The sequence below is a fragment of the Orycteropus afer genome, unplaced genomic scaffold (genome assembly GCF_000298275.1).
Source record: "Orycteropus afer afer isolate SDZICR_OR568_19922 unplaced genomic scaffold, OryAfe1.0 scaffold00402, whole genome shotgun sequence".
NCBI classification, from domain to species: Eukaryota; Metazoa; Chordata; class Mammalia; order Tubulidentata; family Orycteropodidae; genus Orycteropus; species Orycteropus afer.
Window position 1 is genome coordinate 599563 of NW_006921989.1, and position 14349 is coordinate 613911.

Below are 14349 nucleotides of genomic sequence, written 5' to 3' on the forward strand. Positions count from 1 at the left end.
ACCTCATATCCGTCAAGCCATCTGACTCTCCAGTACAGCCCCTACTGTTCATCCAACCCCCTGACACCTCTCTGTCTCTCTTTCTGGCTTCTAGCCTACAATCTATCCCCAACCTCTCCCAAACTTACCTTCTCACCATCCTCTCCTGGGGGACCAGGTTGTCCCACATGGCCAAAGTCACCCTGAAGTGAGTAACAGAGGGGATTTCAGAGTGGAAATGTAGGTGTGGATACCAGCCACCCAGGAGAGCAGCTCATGCATGAGGAATGAGGACTCAGATACAGGAAGCAAGTCTCTGGCACTGGAGGTGGGAAGGAGGACATGAACATGAGAGGGAGACTTGGAACAAAGGAGGGGCCTCACACACTCACCCTTTGGCCCTTCTCACCAGGCAACCCTGGAAGGCCATCAAAGCCCCGATCACCCTGTCCAAAAAGATGCCAGCTGAACCTCAAACCCTTGACCTTGACACTTTCCCCAAATCCCAGTCCTGGTCCCATCATTTACCTTGGGTCCCGTGTCCCCTGGGAGGCCCCGAGCTCCATCTGCTCCAGAGCGTCCCTATGAAATAAGAGGTGAGCCAAAGGGTCAAGGATCAACCTCACCTCTAATCCTACCCAAGATTAGGACTCAATGACATTATTATCATCAACACCATAAAGATACCAACTACCATTTACTGAGCACATTCTTCCTATAGAGTCCTGTGTTGGGGGCTCCTTTGTGTACCAATGTAACATCCCACATATAAGACTCATCCATTATTCTTTATCCCCAGTGTCCTTGCTCTAATCCAAATCACCATCCTCACAAAAATGGTTGTTGTTGTTGTTATGTGCCATCGAGTCAGCCCCGACTCATAGCGACCCCTCTTTGGATTTCCCAGGTGGTATCACTACAGAAGTAGATTGACCAACCTTCCTTCCAAGGAGTGGCTGATGGGTTTGAACTGCCAGGCTTCTAGTTAGCAGTCAAATGCCTTAGGCACTATGCTACCAGAGCTCCCTCACCAAAATTAAGAACCTCCAATTTCATTGCACTTCTAAGTGTTTGGAAGCATCTTATTCATCATTTCCTCCAATGTGCCAGGCTCTTCCTTTGCACATGTTGTTCCTTCTGCTTGAAATGCTCTTCTCTCTCCTGTTCACCTAGTTATACTTCAGATATCAGTTCAAGTTATCACTCCTTCTGGCAAGTCCTTCCTGACTCTCTGACCTAACCTAATTCCCTTGTCATAAACTCAAACAGCTGAAGCCATTCCCTTCCCTCCATGCTCTTATCCCACCAATGACACCAACAGATCCAGAACTGTAGAGCCAAGGCTCATAGAGGGTGTTGATAGATGTATAAGGTGTGACCTGAAGACCTAGAAGTCACTCACCATCTTTCCTTCTCGTCCAGGGGGACCAGGGGGCCCCTGAAGGCCTCGGGGACCCTAAAAAAAAAAAAAAAAGGAAAGGAGAATAAAGAAGAAAGACTTATTTTAAGTCATTCCTGAGGAAAGGCAGTAATTATGAGGGTATCCCCAGTCTCTTTGGCATTTTCCCCAACCAGCACCTTACCCTCTGGCCCTAGGGGAAGACCCTTTTCATGCAACCTGTCCCTACCCCCACCAGTCTCACCTGTGGTCCCATTTCTCCCATCTCTCCTTTCAGACCTGGATACCCAGGAAGACCCTTGGCAGAGGAGACAGAGGAGAGCTCAGTTAGAAGGAGGTGACCCTTCCCCACTGATACACCTCCCACCTCCATGCAGCCTCCTTACTCACCGTAGGGCCTGGGCGCCCAGTGAGCCCCACTGGGCCAGGGGGACCTTTCATGGAGAGCTGTAGACACAAAAGGGAACAGGGCCTCAAGTCTCCCACAAGACTCCCAACACCTTCTACAAAGGCATGTTCAGGAGATTAACATCCCCCTGTATTCTGATAGCTCTTCCTTATCCCCTATCCCTGCCATTCTCCTAATTGTCCTCCCATTGTTCCTCCCTTCAGTCCCCTGACTGTCTCCCCACTTACCTGAGCCTGTTGCAGTACTGCCTGAGCCTGGGCCTGCTGGAAGGAGACTGGAGGTCCTTTGAGGGAACTGCTTGCAAACTGGAACTGAGGAACAACTAGTGGTGAGGGCAGCCCCAAGGAGAAGCCCACTCTTGGGTCAGGACTCCACCCCCTAGTGCTGTGCCACACTATCCCCTTCTCACCGGTATCATGATCACAGTGCCTGGTAGGCCCCGGATTCCATCAATGCCAGGGGTCCCTGGGAGGCCAGTAGGGCCCTGGAGAGATGGAGAGAGAGAGATGAAGGAAAGGATGGAGGTAGGAATAGACAGAGATGAGAGGTAGAGATGGAGAGGGAAATAGAGAGGGGTAGAGAGAGAAGGATGAAGGCAGAAAGATGGAGAGAGGGAGGCAGGAAGAGACAAAGTGAGAGATAACAACAGAGAGAGGGAGAGAGAGTCATAGAAAGTGTCAGAAACCAAAACAGGCAAAGAGATGGTGAGGAGATAGAGAAGGGAGATGACCAAGATAGAGACATAAGAGGAAGACAGAAATGAAAGATGCTTAAAGATAGAGGGAGAAAAGCAGGGGTAAGTGCCCAGAGACAAAAGAGGAGCCAGGGAGATAGTTTACAGATGGGAAAAAGAGATCAGCAGGAGGGATCAGTTTGAGATGCAGGACAATGTCCCCTGTCCCAGCCCTCAGACCCATGTTCAGACTGTCTTGTTCCCAACCTCAGTTCCACAACCTAACACCTCACATCCTGAGATAGATACACCCCAGGGGCAGTTTCTTACCGGTAACCCAGGGTCTCCAGGAAATCCTGGGGGACCAGGAGGGCCCAAGGGGCCATCCACCCCCTGTTGGGGACAGAGAAACAGAGGTCACAGGAAGTTCAAAGTTTGAGCCAGGTTGACATCTGACCCACCACTGACCCTGACCCTACACTGACCCCTCAACCTTACCGTTATTACCCCTGACCCCTCAATACTATACTGACACACATCAGCCCCTGAGTTTATGCTCCAACCGCTATTCTGACTCATCCATTGAACCTCAAATGCCAAATGATCAGGCAACATTACACCCTAACTCCCACTCCAAAGACAACACCTCAACCAGAAGGGAAAGAAGGGACAAGGAAAACACAGCCATGACTCACTTGGGGTCCTGGGGCTCCTGGAGGTCCCTCAAAGTGCTGCCCCTGAAGGGAGAGATGAGTGTTAACCCCATCCTAGCCCAGATCCCTCCACCTCCTCCCAACCCAGGCCCCTTCACCTGTTCAATCACCGCCGGCTCTCCTTTCGCTCCTTTCTGTCCAGCTTCCTAGGGAAGAGGGGTGAAGGGGAAAGAGACGTGAACCCTGGAGCTCCATCATGGAATCCTCAGTGATCTAACTCCACACTCATCTTCTATGCACCATCCCCACACATGAAGGGCCCACCCATAGAGGTGCACCTGCCATCTTTTTTCAACCTGCATCAACCTGGTAAAGCCACATTGTGGTAAGGAGAGTGAACTCTAGAGCCTGGCTGCCCAGTCTTAATCCTAGATCTGCCACTTACTGGCTGAGTGATGATATTGGGCAATTACTTGCCTTCTCTGGTCTCATCTTTAAAGTTGCTAAGTGCATGACAATTGTATATGTTCTATATGATGATGAATAAAGTAAAGCAATGCTTGTTGTGTTGTTGTTATGTGCCGTTGAGTTGCACTGAGCATCAGTTAGTTATGATTATGCACCTCCTCTCCTAATACCAAAGCTAGAGCCTGGGCCCCCTTTTTTGTCTGTGTTATTTTCACTTATTTTATTTTTGTTGCTGTTGTTGAGACTATACACAGCAGAGCATATGGAAATTCAACAATTTCTACAGGTGCAATCCAGCGATACTGACTCCATTCTTCCAGTTATGCAACCATTCTCATTCTCCTTTTCTAAGGTGTTTCTCCTCCATTCACATGAACTCATTGCCCTCTAAGTTTCCTATCTGATCTTTCCAGTTGCTGTTGCCAGTTTGATCCCATAGACATAGATCTTAAACAAGCACAAAGCTCAAGACAGTCATTGTTCACTTGGTAGGCTAAAATGCTGTTTGATTTTAAGAAGATTTCATGGGATAATTTTGGTTTAAGGTTTAAATGTGTCCCCCCCCCCTGGGGCAATCATCCAGACTCTATGACTCCATAAACTCTGGATTCCATGAGAATTTGAAATTCTGTTTTGTATCTTCCCCACCCCCATTTCTGCACTATACTCTTAGGCAATTTCATTCAATCCTTTGGCTAAAGATACTATTTTATGACTAAAAAAAAAAAAAAAAAAAAAGAACTCACTGCCATCGAGTCGATTCTGACTCAGATTGACCAGAGCTGGGTTTCTAAGGCTGTAAATCTTTACAGAAATAGATCGCCCTGTCTTCCTTCTGTGGAGTGGCTGGTGGGTTTGAACCGCTGACCTTCTGGTTAGCACCAAATGCCTTATCCACTATGCCACCAGAGCTCCACTTTATGATTAATGAGTCCCAAGTCTCTATCTCCAGCCTAGACTAGAATCCTAAACTCCAGAATCTTCTAACAAACTACCCACTTCACATCTCCATCTGGATGCCAGAGAGGATCTCCAATTTAACACATGCAAAAAGGGATCCTGGATATCCTCCAGCTGTCCTTCCTTCAAAATTCCCCATCTTAATCATCGGTCCCACTGGGCATCTGCCTATTCATTACTGCATCTTTCTCCTCATCCAGTAGCAAGGCCAAAATGGAGCATGTCCCAAATCTGTCCACTTCTCTCCATCCCCCCACCACCACCCTCATCCAGGTCACCACCCTCTCTCACCTAACCAGTTGCCATTGAGTTTTCTAACTCATGGCCACCCCATGTGTCAGAGAACTGTGCTCTATAGGGTTTTCAATGCCTCATTTTTCAGAAGTAGATCACCAGGCTTTCTGTCTTTCTTCCTATAAGTGGACTCGAAACGCCAACCTTCAGGTTAGCAGCTGTGCTCATTAACTGTACCACCTAGGCAGTGATGCCTCTCGCCTAGTCTACAGGCTTCTCTGCTGCCCCTCTGGCTCCCCCTACAGCCCACTAGCCACTTAGCAACAGGAGGGAGCTTTTAAAAGCGCAAGTCACATCGTGTTCCATCTCAAGTGGCTTCCCATCATGCTGACACTGAAAGCCAACCTCATCACCCTGCCCACAGACCCAGCCATGAGTACAATGTCTGTCACACTGTCACTGCTCGATAAATATTTATCAACTGTACTGGAGCAGTGGGAAGGCATTCTAGGCAAGATAAACAGAAGTCAAGAAAGAGAATGTGACCCTAAGTGGCTCCAGATAGGAGACCCCTGCACCTAACCCAGTCACACAGACTCACAGGAAAGATCTGGAACTGAGTCCTTGATGACTGCTCAGCTGCCCGGAAGAAGGGATCTGTGGCGAGGCTACCTCTTTCTTCACTCTCCATGGCTGACTCAGTCTTCAGGGTCTCTGGCTCCATTCCATTGTCAGGGTCCAGGCTTCCCTGAGGGCATTGGGGCAGACCAAAATTTGCCCTTAACCTCTTCATTCTCTGCCACCAGTCCCCTGTCCACCCCAGCATTCCCTTCCAGCACTGTTCACTTCTCACCAACCTCTAGAATGGTGACATTGTGGCCAGTAGATGCAGTGGTGGTGATGACCAAAGAAGACATGGGAGTTGGAGGCAGAGCTGGAGATGGCATTACTGTCTTGAGGATGTCAGCAGAGGTCTGGAACATGGACAGAGAGTGCATGGGTCTAGGGTCTAGGGGTCAGGCAATCAAGACAAAAGAGAAGCAAAAGGAGGAGACAGGCCCTGCCCCTGGGAGCTTCCAGTCTAGGGAGAGGGATAGAGAATTCCCAAGGAACATCAGAGGGATGTAAGGTAGGGGTCTAGCCAGTGGAGGCAGACAAAGATGTGATGGCTGGACCAAAGAAGCCAGCAGGGGTGGTCATCATGCATGGAGAAGAGGCAGGGCTGAGCCAGGTCCTGGAAGTCTGGGAGGCAGAGGGAAGCTGGCTCCAGAGGCTAGTGGTCAAAGGCAAGGTCCAGCACTCAGGGCCAGACTCCCGGAAGCCTATCTCACATGTCTTATCCCAAGGCAGAGCTCAGTGGTCAACCAGCCGGGCTGCAGTCAGAGGAGTGGCAGCTCCTCCTCGCCTGGACAGCTGCAGAGGAACTGGGTCAAGGCAGGGAAGAGGAGGGTGATAGGGGCCCAGGTGAGGGGCCAGGGCCAAGGAGGTGGGTGGGGAGGAGCCAGTTACTCCTGGTGTTCATATCCTGGGCCTGAAATGATAACTTTTTGCCCCTCAAATGCTAAGAACAGAGCTAGTACAACCAGTGACATGCCGCCTAACCAAGGACACACCCCCAACCAGTGACTTCCCCTGGGGCCCCTAACCAACTAATGTCTCACATTAATGGCCCCTAAATAATTATTTCTATAACTAGTGACCATCTCAATTAATGACCCATATCCAGTGACCCCCACCCCACCCTCAGCACAACAAATAATCTCTATTGACTCCATTAAGGATCCCAAACCAGTGACCAACAATGTTGTTGTTGTTGTTGTTATGTGCCATCGAGTTGTCTTCAACGCATATCGACCCCTCCTTGGGTTTCTGAGGTGGTATCTCTATGGAAGTAGATTGCCCAACCTTCCTTCTGAGGAGTGGCTGGTGGGTTTGAACCTCCAGCCTTCTGGTTAGCAGTCAAATGCCTTAGGCACTACGCCACCAGAGCTCCCAGTGACCAACAATAAGGACCCCTAATCAGTAACTCCCACATAATAACCCACATCAATGGTCCCCCAAAATTACTTCCACAGCCATTGACCATCAGTGCTTCCTTGATTAATAACCCTCATCATTGGCCTCAACCAGTTACTCCCCAATGAATGAGCTGCACCAGTGACCTCTAATCAATTATTCCTCCAATCAGGGATCCCCTAACCAATGAATACCCTAAGTGACCCAACTAGTATCCCTAATCAGTGACCTCTAGGCACTAATTCTCCCATCCAATGACCATCAATTACCTCCTAACTAATAACCCTCCACCAATGACCCTTAATGAAGAAGTCCCCCAATTGATGATGCCCATGAATGACCCCAACCACTAACCTTAACCTAGTGACACCAGTAACGCCAACAGCAGCAACCATCAATGACCTTCAACAGTGAACTCCAACTAGTAAACCCTCAAGCATTGAGCTCAACCAATATCTCTCTACAGTGACCCCCAACCAGAAATTCCTATCAAGGAGGCCAAATAGTGCCACCAATTAGTGACTCATCCAGCAAATGAGTAACTCTTATCAGTGACCCCAACCAGTGAACTCCATACAATGGCACACTAATTAATGAACCTACCATCCCCACACCAGCTAAACAGTGACCCCCACCATGAACTCCCCAATAATCAGATACTTATTATACCTCATCCCTCTAGCCCCCCAGGACTGGGGGTGGGGTGGACAGAGATAGGGAAACTAATAAGATAGCACCAGCCCCACAGAGTCATCAGTTGGCTAAGATAAGCCAGAAATCAGAGATTGGAAATCAGAAGTAGGGACCATGCATGAGCAGCCAGAGGTCAGTGGGGATCAGAGGCCGGAAGTCAGGTGATCAAAGAGCAGAAGTGAGAGGTTGCTAGTTCCTTACCTGGTTCTCCAGGGAGGCAGGAGTTGGACTCAAGGTCACAGTTTCTTTTTTCTTCTTCTTCCTGCCTTTCCCCTTACGACCTCGGCCTTTCTTTTTCCCTTTCCCTTTGCCCTTCCGTCGAGGGGGAGGGGTTTCTGGTTCACCCTGGGGTGCCTGGGAAGCAAGCCTCAATGAGGTCCAGAGCCCTCTTCAACTTTCCATTCCCCCAGTGAAAGCTCCATTACTCAGGTCACCAGGGGCTACACTGGCAGGGTCACTGTTCCTACGCTTGAGGCCAGGACTCACTCAGCCCTGTGACCTGGGGTCAAGGTCAATCATGCATTCTACCCAGAGTCAGAATAACTCATTTACGTGACCTGGGTCAAAGGTCACTTGGAGTGGCCACAGACTGAGGTCAGAGGTCACTTAGCCCTATGTTTGGGGATCAGAATTCTTGAGACCTGGAGCCAGATGACAGCCAGTGGCCTCAGGTCAGCAGTAACACAGCCCCTCACTCACCACTGTGATGGAGGAGTCCCGGTCGTCACAACCAGGAAGGTATTGCTCACAGGCCTGGAAGGCAGCTTGAGGATCTGAACAAATCAGCAGCTCCTGAATCTCTCCCTGGGATGGGATGGGGGGGAAGAGGGTCACAGGCTGACTCTGACCCCCACTCCCCAACGCAGACGCCCACCTCCCAGCACCCTAGGTATAAGGAGAGGGCAGCCTTGTTACAGCAATCCTTCTACCCCCTGAAACTGAGAAGACAGGTTCTATCAGGGTCACACAAAATCACAATCACAAACCACACCCCCCAACATGCTCACATCAAGGCCACTTTTGTTGCTTTACTCTCAGGCACATAATAAGCTCTTACTATGTGTCAGGTGCCCTTCCATGTGCTGGGGATAAAGAGGGGAACAAGATGGATGAGGTTCCTGGCCTCCTGGAGGTGATGTCCATCACAATCATGCATAGTACAGTCTCTACCAACAGTCACCACTACATTAAAGACACACCTGCCCCACAGCCACAGTCACACAACAGCATGACTTGCTGACACCAATGCCATAACCACACCCCATATAATCACACACCATCACAATAACCACAGCGCTCACTATAGACCAACCACTCACAGCCATCCCACCCCAACAGGCAAAGGCCTCTGTCTCACACCACAACCTTATCCTCCTGCAACAGGCCAAGTGCACACTATTACAGCTTATAGTCAGTTCCATGGCTCTGCAACTTTACAACCTCACACCCTTGACAATGCACTCAAGCATGGTCCTCCCTTCCCTCAGCTTCCTGGAGCTAAGTTGAAGCTTACTCTCCCCTTCCCCAATCCATCCTCCAGATTCAGGTCATGGACAACACTCCCTCTTGTCCCCTGCCTCAGTTTCCCCTATCATTAAGCCTCTACCTCAAAAGTCTCCTCCCCCAGGTCCTGGGTCCCCAGCACAGTGAGTCCAGCTGTGCTGATGGATCGAAGTCCTTGGCCCAATATGGGGGGCTGAGGTTCACAGTCAGCCACCAGGGTCACCATCCTGCCATCCACACTGACTGCCACACGGTGCCACCTGCAGAGGGACAGCCTCAGTGATGGTGCTTTTCACCCCAACCCTCCTTGGACCCCCACCCTCTCCCTACACTCACCTGCCATCTGTAAGGTTGACTTGCTGAGGGAAGTGACTGAAAGTGTCACCTAGGAGGCCCAGCCCTGGCCCTAGCACCAGTCCCAGCTGCCGGGCACCTATCTCATCGTAAATGGACAGAAGGATGGATTGGACGCCTGGCTGGCCCCGCAGAGTGACCAACACAGAGAAGTTCTCAGGAAAGTGTCCATCTGGTGGGCAGAGGGAAAAGGGCAGTTCAGGGGGCCTGGGCCATGCTTCCATGATGACCCCAGCCTCTTGCACCCCGACTCACCTGGAAAGAGCTCCCACGTGGGAACACTGAGTGTGCTGGCCTTCCCCACCCTGAATGCCCGGTCGCCCTCCGGGGTCCTCTGAGGGCAGAAGCCAGGCCCCTCAGGGAGCCCCGCCTGGCCCCCACGCACACCCAGAGCCTTCAGCACATCCACAGGGTCTGCTGCAGAGAGAAGCAGGGGGTGGGCAGTTAGAGCAAGCCCAGACTCCATGTGAATGGCTCAGGTTAGGGGGCTCAGTACCCTTCCATGTTTGTGGCTCAGAGAGAAGGAACAGGCCTGGGACCAGCATCCCCCTCTCCCCACCCCGCAGCTGTTCCGGCCTCATCAGACTGTTGACTCCTGTTTTTTTCCCTTGCTTTTTGGTGAGAAAAAAAAAAGCTGACCTAGTTCTGGGATGAATCAAAGCTTCCTGGCTGAAGCCCCAGTGCCGAGTGTCCCCATCTCCCCACTCCTCCGCACCGGCTCTCTGGGGCTGCTTCCCGAGGCTTGAGCCCCCTTGCCAGGGGAAACTCACTTGGAGAGGAAAGTTTCCTTGTGTGAGTTCTTCCCCTCACCTCCTTCCCTCAGGCCTCCTCCCTCTGACTATCATCTTTTCTGACCTCCTCCCTCTGAACTTCTTCATTCCCCCTCTAGCCTCCTCCTTTGACCACCATCACCCATGACCTCCTCCTTCTGATCACCACCTCCCCTGACCCTTTGACCACCTTCTTGACCATTATCACCTACAATGTCCTCTCCCTGACCAGCACAACCTCCAGTATCCTCCCTCTTAACTCCCACCTAGAACCTCCCTTTGACTACTGCCACTTTGCATTTCCTCCCTCTGACCACTCTTTCCCGGACCTTCCCTACTGACTTCTTCTACTGCCCCCACCCCATCACCCTCTCTGACCTCCTTCCTCTATGTGACCCTGAACTCCTCCCTCTGAGCCTCCCCTTTGACCTCCTTTCCCTGATTTCTCTGATCTCCTCCTCCGGCCATCTCCCTCTGACTATCCCCTGACCTCCTCCCTCTGCTTATCCCAGTCTCCTCTGACTGACCACATTGTGACCTCATCTGACCACACTCCTGACTTCCTCTTTCTGACTCTCTCTGATAACCCTTTGACCTCCTTCCTCCGACCCTCTCCCTCTCTCATCATGCAAAAGAAGGAACTTGTCTGGCCCAACCAGATCCGAATCCAGGCCAGCCCACCAGCTCAGCCCCAGGCAGCCAGGCCAGCTCTAAGTGGAACCACATGGCCTGGGCAGGGGTGGGTGGGGGCTTCCCCAGGGCCCGAAGCCCCTGCCCGATCCTCACTTCCCCCCACCAGCCTCCTGTCCCACTGACCCCCTGACCCAACCTCTTGGCAAGACCCAGATTCTGCAGAATCTGCCATGACCTCACCCCTGGAGGTGGCTCTGCTGACCTCACCACTGGGAGCAGGGGTAGGGGGCCAGACTCGGGGGAGACAGGGGTTCAATGGCAGGACCCTATCCCAGTTCTCCCTGCATCAGGCCCCTCCTACTCCAGACTCCCCAGAGCCCTGCTCTAACCTCTGTTCCCTCTTGCTCCAACATCTTTCAGCTCTTTCTCCATCTTCTCCCCCTCCCCGCCCCCTCTTTGTCCCACTTTCTCTATCCGTCTTTCCAGACCTCTCTCTGTGTCCAACTCGGAATCTCCCAGTCTCAGTCTCTCCTGCTCTCGCTCTCACTCTCTCTGTCTCTGGTTCTTCTATCTCTCTCTTTGCAGGTTCCTATCTCTGGGTCTGTCACTCTCTATCTCTATCTCTTCCTGTGTATTACTGCCCCGCCCAACTCTCTTCACTCCCCGCCCACCAGACCCAATCTCTAATTGCTTGTTCTGTGACCGGGCTGTCATTAAGAGGTATTCAAGTTAGACTTCCCTGGGCTGAGATCTAGACTCCCAGGCTCTGTTGACCACAAGGGTCACTTCCCCATGGAATTATTATCTCCAGGCAAGTGCTACAATCCATGACCTGACCCAGCGTGGCTCTCCCAGGCTCTCCCTACCCAGGCCCTGGCCTCTATGCAGTGGGAAGGGGTCTCCCCTCAACTACTGCTCATTCACACATAAAAAGTCCTTCCCAGCATCTAACCCAAATGCCTCCTGCTTCACTCTTACGTCCCTTCAGTAATGACCTTTCAGAAACTGACTGCCCTTTCTTTTCATTGCTGGCTCTGTGACAAGGACACACACAAGAAGCATTGAGTGCTGCCTGCAGGGCCGGGGGTAGGGGTCTGTCAGAGACCCAGCTGCTCTTCCCTCACAGACTTTCCCCTGTCCTGGCCAGAGCCCCAGGGAGACACTGGGAGGGGTCCGAGATGCAGAAAGAGACAGGCAGGGATTAGGCTGCAACATGGCAGGGTTCCCCCAGGTGTGTGGGACCACATAGGCACAAGTGTATGTCCAGATGTGTGTGTGTGTGTGTGTTATTGTATAAGTGTGTGAGGTTGTGCAAGGATGTGTGACTCTGAACGAGCCAGAGGATGGCTGGGTGTAGAGTTTGTCAATGTGTCAATGTGTGAAAGTATTAGACCACTGATGATGAGATTAGGGGCAGTTGCTTGAAAGTGTGACTGTGACCAGGAGTCCAGATCCTGGCAGTGAGCTGATGGTCTAGTGGGTTAATCTGTGCCTGTGATGTCCGGGGCTTGTGATGGGGGCGGGTGGTTATGTGTGAGAGTGTGATCAAGCCAGGGAATGGGCAATTGGCTGTGAATCTTGACCCTTCGTGCCTTTGGGAGCATGTGGGGAAAGCCTGAAAGCGTAGGAAGATGACAAAAAGCCGTGACCACGTGCTGGGTGACTGATGGGGTTGTGTGGGCACAGACATCGGTGTTTAACATTCCTGGCGTCCCAGAGGACTTATATTCTGAGTGGATGTCTGAGACTGCACACCACATGCATGTGTGAGCGTGGGAATGGCACCGGCTAATTTGGGATTACTCAAGTGGGCAGGCACCTCCCTGGACTCAAGAGAAAGCTACAGAGAGTGATGGTGATGGTGGTGGATGCTCCTGTTGGGTTTTCCAGGAGGACCTGACCTGGAATCTTTCAGATAAGGGAAGCCCTCTCATCCACCTCCTGAAGGATCACAACCACCCCTCACTCCTAGGCGCCCCCCACCTCGAATCCTGCGGGGCGTGGCGTGGCGTCCGGCCAAATGCACGCAGCTGGGAGTGCGTCAGCGCTGACTCACCGGTCCAGAGGCCCCCGGGACCCTGGGGGGCCCCTGAGAAATTCTTCGGGAAAAACACCCGAGGCTCGCGCAGCTGGGGAGAGTAACTTCCACTCTCGCCCCCTCCCGCGATCCGCCCCGCCCTGAGCCCCGCCCCGCCTCGCCCCTCACCGCAGGCCTCCCGAGGCCCTGTCCATGGCCCTGTCCATGGTGCTGATCCCGGCTCTGGGGAACACAGGGCGGGGGCGGGGGCGAGAGGGGGAGGGGAGCCTGGACGGAGGGGAGGAGATGGAGCGGGGCATACAGGGAAAACGGAGGTGAAGCCACTAGGGGAGACGCAAAGGGGGCTCTGGACCTCTGAACAGCCATCTCTCATACTCTACCCCACTCACAATCACCCTCAGAATCAGCCACTCACGTCCTCATGGGCAATTAGTTACTGCCCCAAATCACAACTGCATCCTTACAGGGTCACCCCGAACCACACAATCACAGCTGTAACATATCCACGCTATTATTCTCAAAATCAGCCACACAGACAGACCCACTTGCGCATCCACAATGCACAACCACATATCCTCCTGTTGTTGTTGTTGTTATGTGCCCTCGAGTCAAACCTGACTCATAGCGACCCCTCCTTGGGTTTCCGAGGCAGTATCACTACAGAAGCAGGATTGCCCAACCTTCCTTCCGAGGAGCTACCAGAGCTCCCACACACCCTCCTAGGGATAGCCAATCACTCATATGCATGCAGTCACCAACTCCTATACCCTAGCACAGACGCACAATTTCATTCCAAATTTTGTACAATGGCACACACACACACCCCTATAAATTGCATCCATTCCCACGTACCCGTCTAGTAAAACACAGCCGCCACACGTTTCCCCGCCCTTCGCAGCTGTCACACCCACAAATCTGCCAGAGTCGGACACTGAGTCCTCACATCACACTGCGGCCACAAACACTCGCCCATAGCGACCCACATGCCCCAGTTCCGACTCTACCCTGCCTTTGGGGCCTCGCTGGATCCTGCACTTGGGGCCCTGTCGCCTCCCAGCTCACCCGCGTGCGTCCGGGGCAGAAGCTGCAGCGCGGCCATGAGCAGGCAGAGGCCAGCCCGTGACTGGCCCAGGCCCTGCAGACTCCCCATCCTGGCGGGGCCTGCGCGCAAAGCAGGCGGCCGGACTGGGCAGCTGCGGGGCTCGGAGACTCCACAGGCTCGACCCACTCACTTCGGCGGCCTGCTCCACTCAGAATCGGCGGGAGACTGCCCGAGACCCCGCCACGGCCTCGCCCTGCGCGGGGCGGGTCCGCTGGGGGAGCTGACAGCTGGTGAGGGAGTTGAGAAAGTTTGTGCCGAGCTCTGATTGGCCAGCTGGAGTGGAGCCCCGGGCCAGGAGCTGGGCTGTTCTTGCCCCACCCCACAGTGGAGGAGGAGAACGGCTTCCGCCCAGCTCTAGAATTTGGGGTCCCAGACTCACTTGAATGAGGTTTTAGCCTCATTCAAGGCTTCAGCCTCCATCCAGGCTCTGGAATTAGGAAGTACGGCTTTATACCAAATCATTTC

At 52.6% G+C, this 14349-nt stretch overlaps 1 protein-coding gene across 1 annotated transcript in view; it reads right to left on the bottom strand.

Moving 5' to 3' along the window:
* COL5A3 (collagen type V alpha 3 chain) overlaps nucleotides 1-13932 on the bottom strand; it is a 39162-nt gene extending 25230 nt beyond the window's left edge. Inside the window, exons 1-19 of the mRNA XM_042782643.1 lie at nucleotides 13845-13932; nucleotides 9597-9758; nucleotides 9324-9513; nucleotides 9091-9247; nucleotides 8184-8288; nucleotides 7686-7838; nucleotides 5633-5749; nucleotides 5377-5523; nucleotides 3272-3319; nucleotides 3156-3197; nucleotides 2791-2853; nucleotides 2197-2271; nucleotides 2015-2098; nucleotides 1769-1825; nucleotides 1623-1676; nucleotides 1382-1435; nucleotides 508-561; nucleotides 372-425; nucleotides 129-182 (exon numbers count right to left, since the gene is read on the bottom strand). Coding sequence (XP_042638577.1) covers nucleotides 129-182; nucleotides 372-425; nucleotides 508-561; nucleotides 1382-1435; nucleotides 1623-1676; nucleotides 1769-1825; nucleotides 2015-2098; nucleotides 2197-2271; nucleotides 2791-2853; nucleotides 3156-3197; nucleotides 3272-3319; nucleotides 5377-5523; nucleotides 5633-5749; nucleotides 7686-7838; nucleotides 8184-8288; nucleotides 9091-9247; nucleotides 9324-9513; nucleotides 9597-9758; nucleotides 13845-13932 — 1758 coding nt within the window. The remainder of the gene's footprint in view (nucleotides 1-128; nucleotides 183-371; nucleotides 426-507; nucleotides 562-1381; nucleotides 1436-1622; nucleotides 1677-1768; nucleotides 1826-2014; nucleotides 2099-2196; nucleotides 2272-2790; nucleotides 2854-3155; nucleotides 3198-3271; nucleotides 3320-5376; nucleotides 5524-5632; nucleotides 5750-7685; nucleotides 7839-8183; nucleotides 8289-9090; nucleotides 9248-9323; nucleotides 9514-9596; nucleotides 9759-13844) is intronic.
* Nucleotides 13933-14349: the final 417 nt, after the last annotated feature.